Below are 26,072 nucleotides of genomic sequence, written 5' to 3'. Positions count from 1 at the left end.
TCAGTTGGTGTGCAATGAATCTAAAATATATGAAAGTTTAATTTTTATCATTACATTATGGAAAATAATTAACTTTATCACAATATGCTATTTTTTTGAGAAGGACCTGTATATATTGTCACAGTGTCTGGTTTGTGTTTCCCCGGGTGTTCCACTAGAGGTCTCTCTCCCTTAAGGTGATGATACACAGGGCAACTTTTTGAGCAATTTTGATGGGCAATGTTGCTGTCAACGGGCAACCAGATGAGACACAGGGCCCACAACCGATCTAAATTATCCAGATAGAAATATATTGCCCATTTTCAATGGGAAAGTACCCAAGAAACAATCGCTCGGCAAGATTGCCCAGCAACATTGCTCAAAAAGTTGCCCTGTGTATCATCTCCTTTACTGTCACCGTTCATTCTGGAACTGCATTTCCCACGATCCTTTGTCTGTCCTCATTACTCATCATTGCACGCAGCTGTTTCTTGTTACATTGTTTAGTTTCTGTGTTAAATACCCTGTCTTTTTTAGTCCTTGTCACGGAGTCGTCACTTATTGTCACCACACTTCTGAGGTCTGTCTTTCTAGTCTGTTTCTTGTTGTTTTGGATTTTGGATTGGTATATGGCCTTTGACCTTGCCTGGATGACTACGATTTGGATTACATTTAATTAAATACTGCAACTGGATCTATCGATCCCGTGTCTGTTTCTTGACAAGTATACACAATACAGATTGTCACTATCCATGATACATACTGTTGCATTTTTATATTGCGATATATTGTGACACAATATATTGTTACACCCCTAGTTAAAAACCAAAGAAATTTTCTCAAAGTGCCAGTGTTTACATTTTTTTCATATACCGCCTGTGACTTTCATGGCGACATGAGCGACTGTTGAAGAAAAGATGTCTTCCGACAAATTTGGGAAAAGTTATGAATTCCAATTTAATTGGAATCCACATGATTGAGAATTTCACTGGAAGGTGAACGATTTCCCCATACAGATTTCATATCGTGTTGAAGTTGGTCATGTGAACTTGCAATGACCAACTGAAAGCTGCTTGGTTTGAAAGTGACTTGAAAGTGTGTGCACTGTGCTTCATACATTCATACATGTGAAAAATGTATTAGAAAACAAAGTTTACCCTGGTGAAAAACAGTATACCTATACTTTTATTTATTTGCACTTTATTTAACTGTCACGATCCCGTATACGGGATATCTAACTTTACTTCGCTATATTACTATTAAATCCTAATCTAATTATGACAAACTATATATCGCTGGAAAGGTCTAAGACTCCTAAATGGATATTTTAGCGCTGTTTTTTTTTCTTACAAATTATGTTTGAACAGTAATATATGAATTTATGACAAGAGTGCGCCTCAAAAAATCGACGTCATTACAGGAGTTTCGGACCTTTGTCACAAAAAGTCGACTCACACACTTTTAATAATTGAAACTTTGGTTTTTAATGCTAAAAGTTCATAATAAAACATAATCTAGTATTTGCCAATAAAAAATATACAATTATATTTTAAAAAGTAAAGTAAGAAGTCCTCTAAAAAGTATAATATATATTATATATATAAATACATTTTTTATTATTATTATATCACATATTTAGTAGTTATACCTATAAATTAGGTATCATTTGAAAGCTTACGAACTCAGAATTCATCCTGTTGAAACCGTTTTGAAATTGGATGTTGCGTTACCATAGAAACGGTATTTTTTATTAGGCCCCTCCCCTTTTGGGCATCATCTTTCATAATTTATTATCAAAACCTTTTCTAATATTGACAAAACACATATTGTCAGAAAGGTCTGAGTCTCAAGGTTCCATATTTAGTAACAGAAGTGATATTTGGATCGAAATTTATGAATTTGTTACAGCAGAATACATACAATTAAATTCAATGGAATGCGATGGCACCCGGTGGCTATTTTTGGTACTACGCCTAAACAAAATCTCATGGGAACTTCAATTTTTGTGATATCAACTTGAAATTTGGAACACAACTTGGTTAGATATATAGCTTTCATTTTATAGTAATTTTATAGTAAAAAATATTTTGTAAAATATTTATTTTATATTCCAAAAAAATATATTAATAAAGTATATTTTATTTACTGTAAATTATAACTTCCCTAACTTTTTCATAATTTAATTTATTGAAGTGCTTTCACTTCAGTAATAATCTGCTGATTGTTTTCTTTAAAACAAGACCAACCATTTAAGTTTGTATAGTGCATTTAAAAAGGGGGGGGGGGGGGGGGGGGGCAGTTAAGGGGTTAAACATATATTTGAGGTATATTTTAACTGTGTGCTGTAAATGATCATTGTAGCAATGCATTGAAAGTATACTTTCAAAATACATTATAGTATACAACAGTATTTTGTACAAAGTATAGCTAAGTTTTATTTGTCTAATAATGTACATTTGTTATTGAAGACAAAGTATGCAATTTGTAGTATTTGGAATTAGCCAAAGGTATTAATGAGCCTAAACTTTACTCAGATATATCCACAAGTCTCGTGGGCAAGTGTGCCGAAATGTGCTCCAGGAGACCTGTGTTCGAGTCCCAGCGCGTAGATTTGTTATGTACTTGTAACACAAATAATGTACACTTTAATATCACTAATCAAGCATGTAATTAGTCCCTAGACAGGCATATACTTAGAGTATACTAAGTATACTTGAAGTTGGTCCAATTTAGTACACAAAAGTACACTAAATACTCTTAAAGTTATGCTTTACTACAATTTAATTACAACTAAAATATACTTAGTACAAAATAAGTTGTTTCCAAATAGCACACTTCAAGTTAACTAATCATTAACACACTTGAAGTATACTGATAATTAATTTGGCTGCAAGTACATGGTATATTTTTTTTTTGCACCAGGGTATTGGAGAAAGTTTTACAAGAAAATATTATTTCAGTCTTTTGACTTAAAAATGTCCTGTTTATTTCAATGTGTTACTTGCCTATTCTTAATTAGCCTATTTATGAAATTTAATTTCAGATTGAAAATTGTTCCAAACAAAGTAAATCCTACACCAATATTTTTTCAGTGACATCGCTATACTATATTACATTTTTTTTCTTGAAATTTTGCTAATGGGACAGCACCTAAAAGGGATAGTTCACCCAAAAAAGAAAATTCTGTCATAATTTACTCGGCCTCAAGTTGTTCCAAACTTGTATTAATTTATTTCTTCTGCTGAACACAAAAGAAGATAGTTTGAAGAATGTGGGTAATGAAACAGTTATGGGGCACCATTGACTTCCATAGTATTGTATTTTCATACTAGTCAATGGGGTCCATAAAATATTTGGTTACCCATATTCTTCAAAATATGCTCCTTTATCTTAAACCGAAGAAATAAATTGATACAGGTTTGGAACAACTAGAGGGTGCGTAAATGTTGACAGAATTTTCATTTTTGGGTGAACTATGTCTTTAACAATGTCATTCCAGTCAATCATCTGATTTTAAGATGAAGATACACTTTATATAAGACCCTTTATGCTACTACAACAAGCATAACATGCACAATTTATACGACCCTTTCCCCTCTAGAATGTTTGTTTGTTCTGTTCTTAGTACCAGAGAAACATGTTGAGAATTGATGATGATGATGAAAGATCTGTGAGAACACAGATTTTACAACTGGGCTTCATTCTATCACTAGATATACTGTATCTGTGTCTGCTGAACTGGCCAACTCAGAGTCCAGATTTAATCTCTTGTGCTCTGGTCTCTCGTTAAACACATTAAAAATAGAACCTCAATATTCCAATATACCCATGGGCCCCTGGCCAGACAGGGAAGCCTTCACAGAGTCCCTAAAATGTTTTTGGCCTAGACCTCCTCGCACATGTCCCTGCAGCTGGGCAGTATCTCAACATGGAAAGCTCTATTTCTCTCTCGCTTACTCTCTCTGGCTCTTGATGTTTCTGCATCTTTGATCTGGTCCTGCACACAGTGTTTAATTTTGCATGCTAGTTCCAGGTTTGTTTGTGTCTCCAAGGTTTGTGTCCCTGCTTTGGCCTGCGTAAGGTGCTTGGTGCTTGCATGAGAATCTTAGTTTGCAAGGCTTGGTTTGCAGTCTGGAAGCCGTCCAGGCTGCTGCGCTACAGAAGTGTGTACGTTTGGGGATGTGTTTCCCCAAGGCTCTACGTAAAAATAGCTTTCTAAATAAACCATAATTCTCTGTGTAATTGGTACTTTTAACAGGGAGAGTGAAATATAACTTAGCAGGTATGTTGAAATCCTCAAGGATGATTCCCTATTTAAAAGTCACGGTTACATAAGTGTCATATATATATATATATATATATATATATATATATATATATACTTCCATAGTATTTTATATTCAGACTAGTCAATGGGGTCCATCAACTGTTTGGTTAGCCGTATTCTTCAAAATATCCAATATATATAATGAGGGAAGTATTTTACTGTATATGATGTATATGAAGGAAGAACAAAACAGGTATTTATCTGACAAAATTATTTGGACAAAATTTATTTATCAAACAAGGAAAACTACACCTAGGCTATAGGTTTTATTTTACTATACAAAAATGCACAGGGGGAAAAAAAAGAATTAATTAACTACAACATAACCAATTATTAATATTTCATTGGTATTCGCTTGTTTTTGTATATGTTCATATTTTTTTGTATTCCAGCCTGACCAAAAATTATGTCTGTACATTTTGACATGTTTCATTGCGTTATCACAAATAAAACAGTTGACTCCAAGCACAACTATGCAATATGCTTACAAAAACTTGAACACATTTTTAATAATATCTGAAGAAAGGATGAAGATGTCAATTTTCCTCAGGCGGCATCATATAAATTATTTAATATGTAAATCAATCCTTGATGTGCTGCTTTAAGTCCTGCTTATGATTATCTTGTGTAATATCACCTCTGAACCTGCAGAGGGCAGCAGAGCGTTTTTGCCTTTTCTGTAGGGGTCATACAGAGAGGATTTTTAGAACATAATGAAATGGACTAATAGAACGCGAGTCAAGGCACTGTCCTCTGAGTCTGTGTCGCAGTGCAGGTTTATTCTGGCAGTGAGCTTTTATGGTTGAATTGTGGCAAGCAGAGGTGTCCAGCCTCTCTCCCTTTCTCTCTGTTCCTTCCATATGGTTGCAGGGATATAGACAGATTATAGGGTTCACACAGCAGCACTTGACTTAGCCTACACTCTTCAGACTCTTGGCCTAGCAAAGCCTCACATGGGCCGTCGTCCTTAGGTGACCACGTTTTTTTAAAACCGTGACCATGTAATTATTGTGATAAAGTATGGTGTATATCTTTTTTGGACTATGCTGTCCTGTCCTGGCAATTGTGTTGTACAAAATATTATTATTATACACTGATTTTTCAGTGACTCTTTCAGCAGTTTACATTGTTAAGCCAGTAGGGGGCGACACATGACTTTTTGTGTAGCCAATTGTGAGTGAGTGATTAATTCGCTCAACCAATTTGTTCAAAACACTTAATTCTGGAGAGAAAAATGACTGGCTGAATTTGGAGAAGGATACTACTATATAGTAGGAGTAGTAGTACATTATTTGGAACCGAGCCTCTGGCTGCGTCCAAAATCGCATAGCCTACTTAGTATATTCTAGTAGGTACTTATATTATACCTGTATAAATAGTAGGAAGGCTACTTATATTTTGTTTAATAGTTGGTACTAGGTACTACGACTGATCTATATAGTATGAATGTGTGCAGTATTAATGTAATCTGGATGGATGTAGGCTACTACATTCGCCATGTTGTCATTATCATGTGACCTACCAGATTAAGTTGCATTGCTTCACTGGCATACATAATCCTCTCCGGTGTCCTCATGGGATAGTAAAGTGTGCATATGCACATTTCAGAATCTCGGTGGAAGAAGTAGGTCATCTGAGTAATTTTTGCCCACTCTTTTATGAAGACTGTGAATTTGGACATACTTCTTTTGTCACATAATGTTTTTTTACCTACTATATCCACCTTTTTCCTGGTTAGCGAATTTACCCATGATTCATTGCGGGTTTGAAACGAAGCTTTATGAAGATTAAGCGCCGCTTGCTCAGAACGTCGCAGTGATGTGCTGGTTAGAAAATATGTTTAATAAGTAGGGCTGCCCCTGCCCGTGCACGACTGAAGTTGGGTTGGAAGTTATGTATACTATATGGGAGAGAATGCTAAACCATAATGAGCGTTTTCGTAATATATTGCCTATTCTGCATCTCAACGCACGCATAAGCTTGCCACAAAAAAAACCCCGGCAAAAGTAATGATTATGCATTAAACATTTGAATTGTTTATTAATAACTAGTGTTTTCTGTAAGTGTCGACTGCAAAGATAAATTTGATGATACTGACTCGCCATCTTCGCAGTAGTGAATGCGCCTATAGAGAGAAAATCACACTTCATACGAATTAACCTATAGCTACATAAGCAGAGAGCAGCCCATTTCTCGTTTTTAATTATTTTGTTTAAAAGTACACATTTCAAGCTTTCTATAGATATACTTATCATGTATGTGAGGCAAGTAACTTATACGCTGAGTTTCGTTGATTAATAAGACGCGCTCCGGTTCACGCGCCCGCGCCTCCGTGTCCTGTATATCTACTCTTTGTGCTTCTTATTTATTATTCCAGGCAATTTGTTGATAAAACATTGATAAAAATGAAGATAAAATTTATACTAAACGAAATTCACTGTAAAGAAAGGCTTTCTACAAAACAAAACTTGATAAGTGGTCAAAATCATGTCTGAGCCATTCCAAATGTTTTCCGATATATTGGGCATCTTATGATCATATCTCATCTTATGCGGTTCCCTTTTCATATAATCAACATACATTAAATAAATAAATAAAAAACCATTATATTGTGAAACTTAAATATAAAACGTATGTTTAGTTGTTTTTTGTTTAACGTAGGCTATATTTAAGCGTCACATTGCTCCGCTTTGCTCATGTGCTCTGGTGTGTAGCCTATAGTACATGCATGTGTGCGTGATGTGATGGAGGGGTGCGATTCTCGAATATTAATTGCATAATACCCAGCGATCTTCGAATATTATTTTTGCTTGAAATGCCCATCCCTACTGGTATTACACCTTTTTCGTTGGATGCTTCAGTTTTAGCGCAGCTAACCAAACACGTCTACTCTCTGGTATTGAATGTAGCTGATACGACCCGGACATAGACATTCTCTCCTTTTTATCTAATGCTCAAAGCACCCAGTTTCTAAAAAGTTTTTTTTATCTTCTTTGAATTGTTAAAACAACCAAGAACAGCACATGTAGAGCCTGAACTCATTCTCTCACTGCTAATACAGTACGAACCGGAAGTAGGCAACCGGAGTCGTCGTCATGGCGGCGCCCATTGTTTAGAGCAGAATAAGGTGGATAATATGGAATTATGCAATTTCAGATGCACCCTCATGTTTTTATGAGTGAATCGTTGAATCGTTCACGCAACCGATTCGTTCATTAACACTGATTCATTCGGGAACTGAACACTAGGCTACTGCTGTATGTTGCAAAGAAGCGTGCAGCGTTAAATTCTTCTTTGGCTTCTTTTGGAACAACTTTTGAAACTACTTTTATTCGTGGAGCAAAGCAGGCAGTGGTTACTGGAAATATGTAAGTTACTCAAAATTAACTTTTTGTTTATTGAACAGTTGTGTACATGTAACATCACTCGCAGTCAGTATTTGTGTCGGAATATCAGAACAGACTGCTGTTGATTCAGAATAACATGGTACTCTTGTCGTGTGATATTGTTGAGATATTTTTTGTTTTAATGAGGATATACTTCTACTCACTGTGCGTGGGACATTCGTGAACTGTGTCATCCCATAGAAATAGGATAAGTGTGAACATGTTCTCATGGATTTTAAGCAGTTTAAGGGAGAGTTTCTACATGCTTTCATATCGCGCCTCGCAAGTCACTTCCACGTTATTTTGTGACATTTGTTTCAAAGGAAATTGAAAAAACTTTTTTTTTAATATAGGCTACCTATAGGCCTATGGCTTTTTGCGTTTTGAGGCAAGCAGCAATAGCCTATCATGGCGGTTATAAACATAGATGACATGTAATTGACTATTTTTTATCCTTTACAGTTATGAAAATTGAGGGACAATTGCCTGCAGGCTACTTTCTTTGCATCTCCAGAGGTTATACCTACAGCCTGTTTTTTTGTCGGCAAACTGGCTTTGATTTGATTCGACTGGTCCCATTCAATGTTTTAAACCAGCAATCTTGTTTATTATATATTATTTTAAATATTAGCCTATGTTTTTATGCATTTAACCCAATAGAAAATGCAATGCCTTGCACACCTGAATTATACAGTATCCTGTGCTTAGAAAGTTTAAACATAAACATAAAAAATTTAAATCCTGCAGACTAATCAGACGAAGTTGCAAATAAAGGTCTTGTGATGATGAAAGTTTAAGCATGCAGAATTCATATTTTTTTCTAGTTTTTTTTTGTAAAACATATTTTTAAAATTCTCCTAGTAAAAAATGCTGTGCTTTTCTTATTAAGTGTCAACATGTTTATAAATGTAGTGTTCTTTTCTCTCTCTTTTTTATCTGTAGTGTCATTAATGACTCCAAAGTAGTCAGGATGTGATTCTGTGGTGCCAAAGTTGTCAAACACAGAAAGAGCTAATTGAGTTAATTGAGTAACAATTTTGGGATGTAGAAGTTACTATAGGGTGACTTGTCACCTTCAGCTCTTCTTCTTGACGTTCTGTTCACACCTTTTCTTTAATAGCCATTCTCCTCATGCTGTGACCATACCCATCCCAGACATCACACACACACACACACACACACACACACGCACACACGCACACACACACACACACACACACACACACACACACACACACACACACACACACACACACATGGAGCCAGGGGTTGCAAGAGGATCCCCATTCTTGGATTTCACCCTCTCATCATGACATCCATTAAAGTCCTGCTGGGTCCCAGTCCCTAGCGGGTAGACAGCACATTAGCGCTTGGACCATTGAGCTCAACAAGGCCCTGCTCTGAATTATTGATCCCAACACAACTAATGAGGGAACCCTATCCTCTCTTTTGATGAGACGCACACTGTCACACTACTGTGTGAGCTCTGCATTGCCGTACACACTGGCACACTGTCCACGCAGCCATCACTCGGTTTGCCAGGACAGGGCTGGTCCATTTAATCAACCTGTTTATCAATGCTTTGACGTTCAAAGGCTCAGATGGCGTCACTCAAAAAACAGAACTGCATTTCCCAAAAGCATCATGTAGATTAGAAACCGTTCACGTACTCATCATTGTTTGCTGTAAAACTATTTGTGTTGGTCCTTTTTATATCAAAGAAGGAAATCCCACATGTTAGTATTTATTGTAAAGACATTGATGGGTAGACTTCCAAATTACATTACTAGTCTTCTATGTTTATGTAGAAAGAACTATAGCACTAGATCATCTAATGGGATTAAATTAGTAGTACCTAGGGTACATTCAGAGCATGGTCAATCATCTTTCTCCTACTATGCTCCATGGCTCCATGTGCTCTGACTTTCTGGAATGTTTTATATGTGTTGTGTGTTTGTGTGTGATTTGTAGTGTGGCCATCTTGGCCAGGACTCCCTGGAGGAAGAGATTTCTTTTAATCTCAATGGGACCTTCCTGGAAAAATAAAGGAAAATAAAATAAACCACTGCCACCAATAGTCTCTACAATCAACTTAGGCTCACAAAGCTTTTGGGAAATGCAGCCCAAGTTAAATGCCTGTGAATTTACAGGCTGGCCCAAACTGTTTTTTTGACAGTTTTTTAAGTCAATATTTGATTGTTCGTGGTCATTTCTTCAACTTTGTACATTTAGATTACCTTTGCCATTGTGTAATGTTCACTTAAAGTTCATCTTAAAAAAATAATTATTTAAAATAAAATAATTTAATAGCACTGCTATATCTAATCATGAGCAGATCACGTACACTGTACTTGTAGGCTACTTTATGCACACTTTTTTTGAACTGTACATTTTAAATCTATGATGCCAAAATTTGAGTTTATAATGTAATTTTTCACTTATTTGTTAGACAAAGTGGTATATTTTTTATGAATTTTAATATCTGCCAATTCATTTGCATTTTAAATTTGAATTTCAGGAGGTAGAATTAAAATAAATTGGAATTCAAAGAAATTGATTTAATCAAAGAAAGTGTAGTTTTTAATTAGAGATGGAAAGCTTGTCAAGACGAATATTAACATGACAACCTTATTTGAAAGCATTAGGACAGGGAAAGGACAAACTTGGTCTTGGAGAGCCACTCTCCTGCAGAGTTTAGCTCCCGACCTAAAAATAAACTCACCTGCCTGTAGCCTTTAGTGATCCTTACTTGATCAGCTGCTTGCTTCAGGTGTGTTTTATTAGGGTTGGAGCAAAACTCTGCAGGACAGTCCCTCCAGGACCGTGTTTGCCCATTCCGTGGTAAGGACAACAGCATACCAGCATCCAAAACACCTTATATCCTCAACGTGAGGATGCATTTTGTTAGCTTTGTCACCATTTGCATCCACAAATGACAAACCCTGATTCACGACCTTCCTCCTGACCTTTACAAAGTGAATGATTAAGCAAAGCTCCAATAATAAGCAGTTAATCAGTAAAGATCAGTTTAAAAACCTCACCTGTATCAGTGTGTTTACCCATTGGTGTATAAGGGCACACACACGAGTCTATCCTCATAATGAGCTGTTTGCTCAGGTGCTGGTTTAATAGTGTGTATGAGTGCCCTCTGGTATCAGATGACAGCGTGCTTGCAAATGCACATGTAATGCACCTTTAGTCTTTTTTTTTAAATTTACATTTATGCATTCGTCAGACGCTTTTAACGGAGCTTATATTTCCAATTTCCCCCACCGTTCTTTATTTTCTGTGCAGTGCACTATCGAGAGTGTCAGCCAGCCTCCTTAGTATTCACATCCCCACTCGCTGACTTGCTGCACAAGCCAGAGACAACAGGAGAGAGAGAGAGAGAGAGAGAGAGAGAGAGAGAGAGAGGAGGTAAAAGGAACAAAAAGGAAGACAAAATAAAAGAACTGCAATTTTTCTAGCCCCCGGCTCAAGTGTGCGTATTGTGTGTGCAATTATGTGGCTTTAGAGAATTCATTTTTGACACCTCTTTTTTCTCTAGCCTTTTTTTTAAATGGTCGATTCACCCCTGCAGCCTGGCTTTCCTTCATCGGAAAGGCTGCCATAAGCTCATCTGTTGTCTGAGGCGAGCCGAAACGTTTACATACCAAAGATGTTCAATTTTAAATTCTTTATGTGGTGCATTTCACACCGACAATAACAGGTTTTAAATTGGGCCAGTTGTGCTAAATAAGACTGCGGCTTGTCTCTCTCTCTCTCTCTTTGTTAGTTTCTCTGTCTCTCTCATTCTTCCTTCCAGTCTTTTCTCCGTGTCACTCCATGTCTCCTCATCCCTCTGTCAGTTTGAATTTAGTTTAAGCTCCCCCTCCTCCTCCTCATTCCTTTGCTCTGTCGCTCTCCATTCCATCTCTTCCGAACGCTCTGTCCCCTATCTCAAATCTCCCCAAACTATTGAGAAAAGCTTTGCGTAACAAATATTTCCTGCAACAGATAGACTAAAGGAGAGATGGAGCCTGAAGGAGTTGCGGAGAGGACGTTAATTCCCTTAGAAGTTCACCATCACGGGGTTGCAAAGTGAAAAAGAGGAATGAGAGATGGAGAAGTGACCACCACAGTCGCTATTGCCATAAACAGACCGATTATGAGAGTGAAAGAGATGGGGGGAGAAATTTAGAGGGAGAGAGAGTGTGTGGCAATGCTTCCATGCTTTCCACTCTGCAGGATGACAAGCGGCTGCTGCCTCTCCAATTGGTTGGGACTGCCACCAATCAGAGCACAGGCAGGGAAGGTGCCTTTAGGTTATACCCAACCCCAAAAACAAGAAGCAGGGAGAGAGAGAGATTGCGAGAGAGAGAGAGAGAGAGAGAGAGAGAGCGCAGCGCAGATACCGGCTTGACTGTGCTACTGAGATATTTCTTTATGTTATCTGAGAAATGTTCCTGTTGAAGGGAAACTGTTCATCTTGTGTTTGCTATAGAGAAGCACTGTTCATCCCGACGCGAATGCAGGGATTTCGGCTCATTAACTGACCAAAGGCTCTGGCATTTCTGACCCCCCCCGCCCCCCCAATCCCCATTTCCCATCTCTGGAACCTCCCCCACATTGCCCTCTGACTCACCTGAGAGAAGACGGCAGAAGACCTGCAGATCCCTCCCCTCAGAATACTGCTCATTCACCTGGAGAGAGAGGACATACGAGATACAGGATGGACAACAGCTATGCTTTCTCTTACGGTGCACTGGCTGCTTGACTCACTTCTGGTTTGGAAGAGAGACGCAGAGAGGAGCGCGGAGAAGAACTTGTGCTCCCCTGGATTAGAAATCAAAGAGAGCTGATCCTTATCATAGGAGCAAGGCTTTCAGGATGATCTTAGGTAAGTTCTCCCTCGGTTCTTCTCCAAGGCTTTGTGTTAAGTGCTGCGGAACCCCTGGCACTCAAAACGTTCTTAATGCCACTCTTTTTAACTTAAAAATGACTTGTGTGAACCTGATGCGCAAGTATAAATCGCAGGGGTTTCTTCAAGATGAATTCAGGTTGACGTTGAAGGTCACAGTTCTAGCAGCAGGTGTTCAGCTATACAAGCTGTTTCACCCTTGGTCAGACTCCCGCTGTCCATTCGCAGGGATTTTGACCCTCAAATAGAACCCCCCCCCCCCCCCCCCCACAAAAAAAAAAACCCGAAGGGAACCAAACAATCAACTTCCTAAGTTGAACTTTCTTAGTTTATGACAAGATAAAATGACCAGTTATATCTTGTTTGTGTGTGTGTGTATGTGAATATGTTGATTTGTCGTCTTATTCCATTGTATTCTTTGTGCATAGTTTGTTTATCGTTATCATGATTGCAATAAGGATGCATCACTATAAAAACTCTGGCCGATACCGATATTTTTATATATTCTGGCCAATACTGATATTCATTTGCATTTTTTGACCAATAATTAAAATTAGATTGTCTGAGTACCGATATCTTGTGCATCTATTAATTGTCAATCCTTAAATTCTCTTCAGGAGTTTTTCAATCGTATATCTTGAGCCCTGGATTCAGCTCTAAAATTAAAACCTATAAACAACCACGACAGAGGTTGAGCATGATATATTTTTTTACCGTCATTAGGATGCTTCTGGAGAGTTCCTCTATTGCTCTAGGCTGTAGGATGATGTGTGTGTGTGTGTGTGTGTGTGTGTGTATGGTGACTAGAGGCTGCAGCATCTGTGCAAGCTCATATTCCTGTAGGGGTTGTGCGTGTGAATATAGCCTTTGCACTCTATTGCAACAACACAATCGTGTCAGACAGTTGTCATTGTGTGGCTTAGCTCTAAGTTAGATCATTATAACCAGTTTTTTTTAGTGTACCTGTAACATACCTGTGTGTTGCTGTGCGTGTTTGATTGTGTAATGCTCTGTGAGGGAACACCAGTTGAGGCCACATTGTTTAACGCATGCCTGGGCTAATTTAACAGCCGAGCTGCTACACTTCTCGCCGACTTTTTCCTCTAGGCATGTTTTCCAGGGAGCAAAGCATAATGATTATAGGGATTGTAATGTGTGATCTGTCTGCTTTGTGTGTGTGCGTGTGCATATGCCATTATTACTATGGACAGAAATAATTTATAGTTGCAGTGTATGGTTATACCGGAATCATCCTTACATTTGCTAAGAATGTCTTTACCGTCTCTAGCATGCAGAATGGGCTGACTTGTGAAATATTGGTCTTTATGTTCAATATGTAATGTTAAAGTCATGTTAAAGTCAAGCAAGTTAATACACAAAAAAGTGTGTATTCTCGCCTCCTTTTTTTTTAGATTCTTCCTCTTCTGTTGTCATTAGGCCCTACTAATCCTAATGTCGTTTCACCCTTCTTTCTTGTGTTGAACAAAGAAGGATATATTTAGCAGAGCGGATGTGGAAGCTAGACACAGTCATGGTCACCATTCACTGTCATTTTGGGTATATGAGCAGCTTGGGCATTCTGCTAAACATCTACTTTTGTATCACATGCAAATAAGAAAGTTATACAGGTTTGGAATGACATTATTTTTTAATTTGAATTATTAAATTGCTTTATTTGATTTAATTAATTTGTTTGTTAATTATTAACTGAATTTGATTTTAATTGAAAAATTCGATTTGACGCATGCGATTAATTTTTTCAGTTTAACGCGTTTACAAATATTTAACGCAATTAACGGAGCATCCGTTTTCCCAACATAATTTGGCTAGCGTTACATTGTATAATCACGCTCTATTCACGGCACGCAAATGCTTTTAAACCATTCAAGCATGACAAGACAAAAGAGAAGCGCTGTCTGTGAATATCCTGTGTCATCATATGTGAATATGTCTGTGACACACACACAATGCACAGAAAGACGCGCGTCAGTATCGTGCGCACAGACAGCACGCCAGAATCGAGTTCTCTTTTGCGCTTGAACAGACACTGAAACACACAGAATTATGCCAAAATGTCTGTTTTGTTGAGTATTCTCATAAGAGCACTCTTATGTTAAATGAAGTCTTAAATGAACTTAAAGAGTTGTGAAAAAATGGGATGGGTGTCAGTTCCACGCCATGGGTGTCAGATCTTAATGTTACAGCAGCCTAATAAACCATACTGTGATGTCTGTCTTTAATGTTAATCAAAAAACAAAGGTAACAGAGAAAACTGTAGCTTTAATAAGGATTAATCTATATTTAATTTTTTAATCTATGCAGTTAAGTGTTTGATAACGTTATTCAATTTCTGTATATTTCCTTTGTTAGACTGTAGGAAGGCGCCACAAGTAAATATGACATTTATTATAATGGGTTTATGTGAAGTTTTAAGTTCACTTAAATTAAAAGTTATTTTTTATAGCCTAATAAATGTCTAAATTGATAGCTTTCAATTATACTGTAATGTTGAATGTCTATAATTAATGTGTAAAAATATTAGTATCAGTGATATTGGCCTTCATTCACAAAAAAAATGCCATTACAACAAACAATTAAAATATACTGTCTTTAAGTTGTTACTACATTGATTTGGAGAGTAACTAAAATTATTACGATATAAAAATATTTTCGACTAATTACATACAAATATTGCGATTAATTACAGAAATAATGTGTGATTCATTCTTTTTTTTAAATTATCGATTTACAGCACTATAAAATATTAATCTTAACGTTCAGAATTTAACTTGTTAACTTTCCCTTTGCGTTCTTTCCACCTTCAACTGTGTTTTATTTAGTTTGTGTGCAAGGGGTTGCAGAATTGTGAGTACTTGAATTTGGCCTAGTTGAACAAACAGACGAGCACAGACGTGCCGTTCCGTTCTCATCAAAAGAGGCAGGAATGATGTCTGTGACTGGAAAGATGGGCTAATGGCTTCATTAACCTGTCTGATTACAGCTCCGTCTATCCAATCTAATCAGTCACGTCTGACAATGAATGTTTTCAAGTAGGCTACTCCATGTGATGGAGGAATGTTTTCAAGCACTGTCAGCATCTATGTTCATCACCACATTTCCGTCCTTTTTTTTAAATAAGGTCCAGACTATTAATAAATGAATAATTATTATTTAATTTTTTTGCATTGTATGTATGCAATATGCTTGGTGCTGTATGCTTGGTGCTGCTATGACTCTGTTTATGGACACATCTGAGGTGAAAAATTGCATTGCTGTGCATGCATAGCTAAATTATACTAAATTATTGCAGACCTGTCTTAATTTTAGATCTTTGTTTATGTTTTTAATTATTATTGTTTTAATATGGGTTGGTGGTATTTCGAACAAAGACTTTTGTCATTGTGGTGACCTTTTGTTTGATTGCAGATTGCAAATGTACTCAAAACGGCACATCTCTGCACTATTTTACACTCCAGTAAACAAAAACGATATCACACACTTCAGCGGACAACACAATACATTATATGAGCTGTAGTGTGATGCAAAACAACTCTTTTATGATCTTCCTTTTTTGTGTAGAATGTGTGAGTGATGACTTATTTACAGTCCTTATCTAAATGACCTTGACCACATCCCCTTCCTCCTTTTTATTTTGTACCTGCTTTTAGTCCTTTAAAGGCCCATTCCCATTAATGATGATAACTATAGTGATAACTACATTAGTGTACACACCAATGTACGATAACATAGCAAACACAGAAGTTGTATCATGAAACTTGAAAACAGTGGCTCAGTTTGTTTTAACACTGTTCCTGAACATTAAAACCCAAACGTTTATCTATGTGCTGCACATTTTACGAAGGACAGCTTCTAAAAAGGTACAATGCTGGCTACGCCAAGCTTCTCCTGAAAGACGCAGCATTTCCCAATTTGTCGGGACAATCAGTTGTTTATGGATCACAACATCTATGTATGCTTTATTATTAGTGGCTTCGGCTGCTAGCTAACATTACAGTGTTGATGAAGTGTTTAGCTAACAGGGCTCTCGCTTTTGTAATCTTTAGGAACACACCACTCTGAAACGTCCTGTAAAATCCGTGCTTGCAAAGGTTCTGCATGATCCTCTTGTTCGTTGACATTCTCAGTGTCTGAACCAGGCTCGAATCCCAGTGGTGGTGATGACTAAGCTGACTTTGATAATGAGACATAAATGCTCTGCAGCGTATAGTGGAGATCCGCGTAGCCCCACACTCAAAGACAGACAATAGAGTGCCTCAAAAATGCACACATACAGACACACATTGACTTTTTGGAGCCGTGGCGTGTCGCCTGGTCCCCAGTGTTTTCATCGGCAGGACTGAGACAAAGAGTGGGGTTGGCTGCTGAAGGAGAGGTGAGTAACCCGAGCACTAGCACTGCGATGTGCATTCACTGCCGCCTGCACAGTGTGGAGTTTCCATTGTGGCCAACCAGTCAGAGCGTCCCCCCTTTCCTCCATGCACACCTGCACACCTGTCGGAGCACACACACAGAGAAGTAAAGCTCTTACAGCCAATTATAGTTGGCTAAATTGGCAGAATAGTTCCCTATAAAATGAAAATTTGGTCATTATTTACTCACCCTCATGTCATTCATGAGTGTTCTCATGTCACTTGTGATCTTATTTATCTGGAGCTGTAGGATAGCTTTAAATACGTCAATGCATTTGGCAGACGCTTTTATCCAAAGTGACTTATATTACATTCAAGGTATGCACTTTATCAGTTCATGTATTTCCTGTGAATCAATGACTTTGGGGTTGTTTGAGATACAGGAATGCAGCTTTGTGAGGAAAAGGCCTAAAAATCCTTTTCTCAAAATCTTATTCTTACCACAGCTTAGTTATTTTGCATCTGCGGTTGCAATTGTTTTCAAACTTTCCTACATAATCCGTTACAAGACATTAAACAACCAGAAACAATTGGCACCATTAGCTGGGTTTGCATTATGTGAATTTTGAAAAAATAATAATAATAATCTAGATGGAAACAAGATTATGTAAATACAATTTCAAAAATAATATTAAAAACCTACAACTTCCATTTCTATTTTGTGCCAATTTTCCCATGTGTGATTTTGGTCTCTTGTACTTGGAAATGTTTTATTTGCAAATTGTTTATGCGATTATTCTGATTTTGTGCATAAATTTATTTGGCACCTCAGATAACATTAGCTACTATGTCAAACCTGACGTGACGTGTTTTCATGCACCATATTTAATATACTGTATGGTAGATTTGAGAGTGAGGGAAAGATTGGAATTTAGTGCATTTTTGGTCATTTTGGAGTTCAAAAGCATACCAGAAATGTTCACTGAATAAACAAAGAGCAGAAATTAGGCTGTACGATTTTGAAATGGCTTGAGGGTGAACTATCGCTTTAACAACAGTGTTTCAGACATGCAGAACAAAGGACTCTGAAAATTTCTGTGTATTTACACATGCCACCCCTTATTTGTTTCCCCTGGAGGGATCCGTTATGTTTTGTGACATTTAGGCACAGTGCCTAGAGTCGTCTGATGTGTTGGCTTGTCTCTCTGTCTGTCTGCCTCTCTGATTTTATGTTCGTTGCAAGCACATCTGTCTTTATGATACGACATCCTCTCACACTTCCTGTCTACCTGGTAATCTGTCATATGTCCCCTCCCCCCTCACCTTCTGTCTTCTTGCTCTCTCTCCTCCTCTCTTTTGCTGCGGTCAACCTTTACACTCACCTGTCCCTTGAGGTTGTGAAACAAAAATGTGTTTTTTTGAGCAGCTCAGCATTTTTTCTTTTTTTTTCCTTTTTCTTTTTACCTGCTCTACATGGCTGGAAGAGAATGACACAGCAATTATGAAATCTGTCCCCTTAAAGCCCAGTCCACATATCACCAGGCCTGGATTAAGAGGACTTGGGGCCCTGGGGCTATAGCAACACCAAGGGCCCCCTTTCATCTGATTGCCATGCCACAGTCTTCTACATCAATAAATATTTTTTATTGTTATTAAAGCTGTAGTCCGTAGCTTTTCCTCTTTGTCACCATCTCTGTTCGAAAACTGCAATTGCAGTTATTTGCGTAATTATCAACTTTACGTGGGTTGTACATCGGTATGAAACTGCGCGGATGAATCCAATGTTTTGAGTTGAGTGTGCGGCTGTTAATCACAGCGCCGGTGTGGATACGGACATTCAGAATCATACATTATACTTTTTGGAAGTATGACCAATATTAGAATTTTCAACGGAAAATAACATCTGAACAAGCAACATCCACTTTTGTTCTGATCAACTAAGGGGAAAAAAGCATTGCAGCCTAAATCTTATTTTGTATAAACAAATAACAATCATAGTGCTATGAAATAAACGGTGTATGAACAGAATCCCTGTTACGGATAAATGTGTTATAATATAACATAATATAAACATCTTACGACAGGAAAATTTTGATATGGAATATCATGATAAAAATTACTCCACATAATTTCTTGGTTCATTTTGGGAACATTTTATTGATAAAACATTTTTAACCCCTCGAAGGGGAATGGGATCCCCTTCCATAAGTGCATTTACTCCAGATATGAACTCAAAAACAAGGGTTGCCAAAATCTCATATTTCAGTCATACTTCCTCAATAAGTACTTAACCATGAATAATTTAAAGGGATAGTTCAACAACATCACCCTCATGTTGTTCAAAACCTGTATGAATTTATTTCTTCTGCTGAACATAAAATAAGTTATTTTAAAGAATGTTGGTAACCAGACAGTTGACGGCACCCATTGACTTCCATAGTAGGAAAAATATACATTAAGTCAATGACTACCGTAAACTGTCTGGTTACTAACACTATATAAAATATCTTCTTTTGTGTTCAGCATAAGAAAGAAATTCTTTCAGTTTGAACAACATGAGGGTGAGTAAATGATGACAGAATTTTTCATTTTTGGGTGAACTTTCCTTTTACATAGGGTCTTACAGTTAAATAGTCTTTTTTTGTCTAGATTTAGCAGAGCAGAAATCCTTTATGATATCATTAAAATCCATTTACTGTCTTAATAAGCGAGTCATTCATTCAACCGATTTGTTCAAACGGCGGTTTGATTCAACGACGAAGCAAACAAGGAGTCATTTAATCATTAAATGAACCCATTCGTTCAAAACGCAGATTAATCAGTAACGAATCACCACTATCAGTTTCAGAGATTGTTTCTGCTGTGGTTTCATTTTGGAATTTTCATCGGCGAAGTGACGATAAACCAAGATCGGTGACGACGCAGGAAGGTGAAGCTAACTGTGGGCTGCTGTCGCTGCACTCGGGGTCTTCCACGGGCACGGATGAAAGTGAACCAAAGTAGGCTATTTAGTTAGTTTAGGAATTTTTGCATCCCTTTTCTGTCTTTCGAGTTTGATTTTCCTTTTTTGTGCACCACTATCAGTTTTTTTCATAATTTTTGCACTCTAGCGAGCGATTTATACCCATGTTCTATCTACATGAAAGCATAACGAAAAGAGGCGTTTCCCAACGTCATGGCGCAAATTGTAGAGTTAATTTGATTGGGCGGTGAATTAGATCAGTCAGGCACATTTTCCAATAACTTCTTATTTTATTATACACAAATCAACCACCTATGATTTGACAATCTCATTTCCTCCAGCCAATCACGGGCCCCCTAATCACGCGACCATGGGGCTTCAGCCCCACCTAGCCCTTATGTTAATTCGGCCCTGCATATCACCCAAACACTGCATATTATAGTGCAGTTTTATCCAGTTATCTTTAAATGTGTACTTTGCTTTTGCATGATGTACACTGATGCTACCATAATTGATTGTTGCGTTTTGAGCAGCATGGCTTCTAGCCAAAAGGTTTAGCTGGTTAACACTGTATTTTTACTGATTAGTCGGTGAGACCAACCACAAACTGCCCTAGGCTGGTCTCTTTAGCTAGGTGGTCAGGGTTTGGCTGGTTAGAAAATTGGAGAGTTTGCCCCTGCTGGCTGCTTTAACTACATCACTATGTGGACAAAAGGCATGTTTCTCCATTGATGACCCATCAAAAGTAGTTGTTTATTCTGATATAAATCATATTTACATATTGTTTCACCAGTGCCCAATTTTTTTTTTTTTACAGGTCAGGGCACTATGCACAGAATAGTCACTTAAGAAGGGCTTTACTGCCATGGAGTTGAATGAGAATGCTAACTAACGATAGCTTTCTCCAATCTTTAGTTTAAACGCTGATGTTTTTCATATGTCTTGACTACATGGATGTTATGCTAAGAACACTAAGGGCTTTTTGTGGCTTATTTTTTAAGTTGTTAAATGTTATAGACTATTTGATGCTAAACATGCAGTTTGTCACACCTGTTTTGTTCACTTTGGAGAAACTCAAACTGCTCTTTCCATGCTGTTTTCCCCATCTTGTGCAGATACTCTTTAGTTTGACTTTATGTGCGGTTCCACACCCATTAAGGCTAAACACCTGCTAGTGGTTTGGCTGAGAAAATGCTGGTTAGCCACTGCACATTCACTCCCCGTTTTATAACCTAATCAAACCTTAGCGTTCTCCACAAATGGTTGTGTTTTTGTCTCAGCTGGCGAGATTTCAGTCCACAAAACCATCAAGAAAATCCGATATCTGACAGAACGAGCCAGTACACATTTGAAGAAATGGGGCAACGATGTAATAAATTAGCCACGATGGGGGAAATCATTACTCACTAAATCAGCATGTGTGTTTTTCTCTCAGACAGTTCAGCTGTGTGCATGGTAGGAGGTCAGTTTATTCTTTCACCACATGGCAGGTTAACTGCGCTTGAGCTTCACACTACTTTAGCGCTTACATCTCTGTCCATCTCCCCCCTCTCCCCGTCAAAACTAGCCATCCCTCTTAGCCGGACATACAGGCTTGCTGGGTGCTAGAAGACTGTCAATAGTGGGTGTAATGGACACTAATGAATTGGCTATAACATGAGCTCTGGGAGATGGAAATGCATTAGTGGCTGTGTGAGGCCCAGCAGACTGAATGAAATGGTCATCCCCAGACACACACAGACACACACAGACACACACAGACACACACACACACACACACACACACACACACACACACACACACACACACACACACACACACACACACACACACACACACACACACACACACACACACACACACACACACACACACCTCATTCCTGGCCTGAATACATTCTCTAATGGTTTAAGCATAGTGTGTGTTAGTGCCAGGTGTCCAATAGAGCTGCTCTTTAAAGAACACGGCCAAGCCTCTATGGGATCCCGTAACACGGTGTATTTTCTAACAAAACGCACTCCGGTATCTGTGTTTGCTGTGAGGCACATGACTGACTGGATCCTGGATTTGTTACAGAACCTCCTTGTTTGCTTTACGGTTCATTTTGTTGTATAGACAGGACTCAGAGAGCAAACAAATCATAAAAGCCTGACTATACAATACCAGAGATGGGGTCATCCTTTGAATAAAACATTTTATGAAATACGCCAACCAGATTGGATGATAAATACATCCATCCGTCCACGAACGGCACACATTTATCAATAGTTTGAGTGCAAATCCCTGACAAATTGGAAGGCTGGATGAATTATGAAGCCTATATCTCCAGGTTTTTGTAAGGAACTGGCACGAACGAGAAATGTGTGTGTGAGCGAGGAGAGAAAATACAGTGTTTGCCATTCAAGGAAAGAATGGTCAGTAGATGTTTATAGTTGGTATTACATTGTTTCCCACTGTTGTTAAGGTTACAAAAAGAGGAACAAAATCAATTCTCCTTGAAATTCTGGAAGGTCGATGCTTGTGAGTGTGGAGGGGGAAATGAGGGGGGGTGGTGGAGATGTGATAGCTTGCAGCAGAGAGGGAGAAATCTCTCCTCCAATCCCACTGGCAAGACTATGGAGTCTCTTAATACCCTCTCTGGGTGGATTCATGCATGGAAACTGAAGCACTTTTTGTAAGTCGCTCTGGATATGTGTCTTGCTATATGCCTTAAGGATAGTTCACCTGAAAATGACACTACTGTCATCATGTATTTACTCTCATTTCAATTGATAAATGGGTGATGTGATTTTTCCCCTGTGAAACATATGTCCAGAAAAGTCTTGCCTTCTGCTGCGTGCTATAATTTATTATTTTCTTGTAAAAAAAAGGTTTGTGACTACTGTGTTATCTTGCAATACTTTGTGAAAATTTAAATTGTTTGATTTTACTTTAAGATATTCTATAAAAAAATATGAATTGAATTTTCTGGGAGAAAATGTATATTATTTTCAGCAAGGCAATATGTATACCATCATGGTTAATTTGGAAAACTTTAGAATTTTGTAAAAACAAATAATTTATAAAAAACCTTATAATTTATGGAGGAAGGGCTCTCCCATTATTTTTTTGTTAAATTTTATTTTAAAAGTTAGTTTCTCATTATTTTTCTATCCGGTGCAGCGTATTATGTTGCATTTTATGTTGTTTAGAACATGTTTAAAGGATTAGTTCACCCAAAAAGTTTAATAATTTCTCACCCTCATGTCGTTCTAAACCCATACGATTTTCGTTCATCTTAGAGACACAAAATAAGATATTTTAAACTAAATCTGAGCGATTTCTATCACTTTGTCGCTTTAAAAATTATATAAAGAGATCGTAAAACTAATGCTTATCGAGCAGTTTACTAAATTTTTGGGATAAAACGTGCTGCGTAACACGGGAATAAACCTCATTGGTTCTTGCTAAAGCCCAAACGTGCTGCGTAACACGAGAATAAACCTCATTGGTTCTTGCACGTAAAGCGAACATGCTTGAACTTCCATTTACCATAAATGATGTGTGCATTGATGAATGTTTATATTTAAATCTCTTTATGAACTTTTTGAAGCGTCAAAGTGGTAGTTACATGGACTGTCAATGGAGGGACAGAAATCTCTCAGATTTCATTCAAATATCTTCATTTGTGTTTCAAAGATGAAAGAAATTCTTATTGGTTTGGAACTACATGAGGATGAGAAAATGTTTTTTTTGGGTGAACTAACCCTTCAAGGCATTATTTTAGTCACCCTGACGGTGTTTTGTGTGGATAACACTGTGCTCCTTTTATTGTGGAATTTGAGTCTGAAGAGGCCAAAAGTCTAAAGAGGCCAATTTTGATTCAAGTTAATTCAACTTCACGTTCAACTTCAAGGTTCAGCTGAAAGTTAAATTCATGCACAAATTTTTTTGAAATATAAAGTGTTATAGGAGCTGTCTGACAGCTTGTGGGAACAAACTGTTATATTGTGATTGTTTTGGCCGGGAAAATAGCTTGACCCTCTGCCGTCTGGTGACACGTGCCCAAATTTCAAATTGCTGAATGTTTAATGTAAAACCATCATTAAAAAGAGTCTGAAGAGTTTTAATGGGCTTTGGAGGCAGTTTCAGCTATGCAGGGTGAGATCAGACCTGTGTGTGTGTGTGTGTGTGTGTGTGTGTGTGTGTGTGTGTGTGTGTGTTAGAAGGAGATAAAGGGAGGAACATGTGTCTGTGTGTGAATGTGAATCTTGCAGCAGTGTTTGGATGAGTGCCATAGAGTCATTGGCTAGCAGATAGCTTCCTTGGTGAAAAGAAAAGTGATGCGGCAGTCATGAGCTTGTGGTATGCACACCTGCACCTCCTCTCAGTTTCCCCTCCTCCTTCATTTTGCGATCTGGCAAATGGCAGAGGATACAGAGAGACTGCGCTCAGACCTGCCCCTGCCCAGGAGGTAAACGTACTTGTGTGTGCGCACATTCCTATGGAGAGATTAAGCTAGGTGCACCAGGCTGACGTGGCTAGCCGGGTCCAGTGATGAATAAAGAAACCTTTCCAACGTAGCTACAGTTTTAAGGTGACTGACATGCCTGAGTACATTGGCTGAAATGTCAACTTCCTTTTGGAGGTGTATCCATGAATCCCTGAAAGGCGATAAATGCCTTTTTCTTGAGTGGAACTGCTAATGGAAGGAATTTTGATTCATATACATGTATATATTAGGGCTGTGAAATGATTAATCGTGATTAATCGCATCCAAAATAAAAGTTTGTGTTTACATAATATATATTTGTGTACTGTGTATAATTATTTTGTATATATAAATACACACACATACACTTATATATTTAAGAAAAATGTGTTATTTATATATAATATATATATATATATATATATATATATATATATATATATATATATATATATATATATATATATATATATATATAATACAAATTATACATTATATATGTACACACACATATATTATGTAAACACAAAATTTTATTTTGGATGCGATTAATCATTTCACAGCCCCAATATATATATATATATATATATACACACACATTTTTTTTTTACACAGTTCTGTCTTTTCTGATAGGTAGATCCACATTAGTACAAATAACAAAATGAACACAATGCTCCATGCACAAAGCATTATCTATTTAACAAATCCTATTAGCCACATTGATTAAGGTCTGATTGATTAAATGTTCAGATGTATTTTTCTCTTCTTTATTAAAGAACACTACACCAGTAGGTGTCTACAAGTGAGTGTTTTTTGCATATTAAGTCATTTAACCATTAAAAAACATTGCTGAAAAAAAAATGTGTTCATTTAAAGCAGGGGTCTTATTATGCCTTTTCACTTTTTTAAACTTTAGTTAGTGTGTAATGTTGCTGTTTGAGCATAAAAAAATATCTGGAAGTTTACAAACCTCAAAGTCCACTCTAAAGGGAGATATATTCACTATATAATATATTCACATATATTCAAGAACTAAAACAAATGGCTCGTTGGGACTACAACACACTTTTTCCGGATCTTGTAAAGTCACAATGTCACTCATTTAAATAATCCCCACCCACAGAATATGCAAAAAGGGACCATCACTGATTTTTTTGTTTTGTTTACTGGCCATTTTATTACCACCGGTATGTAGCTACAAGTGAATGTGTTTTCATTTGTTAAGAGTGAGCCAATGAACCATTCACATAACCGATTCATTAAAAGCACTTTGTTGACAAATGGGTTTGTTGACTTAAATGATTTGTTCAAAAACTTTGACTTGTTCACAAACAAAACAATAATAAGTGCAAGTTGAAGTGTTTATGGTCTTCCACTTGAGTTTCAGAGGCAGATTATAGTATTGTTGAAAAGCACATGGACCTGGGCTTCTTGGGTTCTTTTCAAAGCCCTCCATCACTGGTCCATTTACAGCTCAAATAGAAGCACTGTCCTCTCCTGCATCGTCTTATTGAGATGCGGCCAGTGGCTTAAACGTGTTGTGAGAACTCTGTGATGAAAAACAGCAAAATGGCTTGTGGAAAAAGACGTGGGCCATTTCCATAAAATTAGCTTAGCAAATGGAACGAAGCAGCAGCCCCTGCAGAGCGAAGACAACAGCAAGAGCCGCTGGAGAA

At 37.5% G+C, this 26,072-nt stretch overlaps 1 protein-coding gene across 2 annotated transcripts in view; it reads left to right on the top strand.

Moving 5' to 3' along the window:
* Positions 1-26,072, top strand: part of znf385a (zinc finger protein 385A) — an 81,628-nt gene that overhangs the window by 4,804 nt on the left and 50,752 nt on the right. Inside the window, exon 1 of one of the 2 annotated variants that reach the window (XM_077218922.1) lies at positions 12,020-12,571. The exons of the other annotated variant lie outside the window; for it this stretch is intronic. Within the exon in view, the coding sequence (XP_077075037.1) occupies positions 12,562-12,571 (10 nt within the window). The 5' untranslated portion in view covers positions 12,020-12,561. Of the gene's footprint in view, positions 1-12,019; positions 12,572-26,072 lie in introns of those variants that run through there. 2 annotated transcript variants of the gene reach the window in all.

The sequence above is a fragment of the Siphateles boraxobius genome, unplaced genomic scaffold (genome assembly GCF_051911475.1).
Source record: "Siphateles boraxobius isolate OS27281-9 unplaced genomic scaffold, OSU_SipBor_1 77, whole genome shotgun sequence".
Classification (NCBI taxonomy): domain Eukaryota; kingdom Metazoa; phylum Chordata; class Actinopteri; order Cypriniformes; family Leuciscidae; genus Siphateles; species Siphateles boraxobius.
This window is presented reverse-complemented; position numbering and strand designations above follow the sequence as displayed.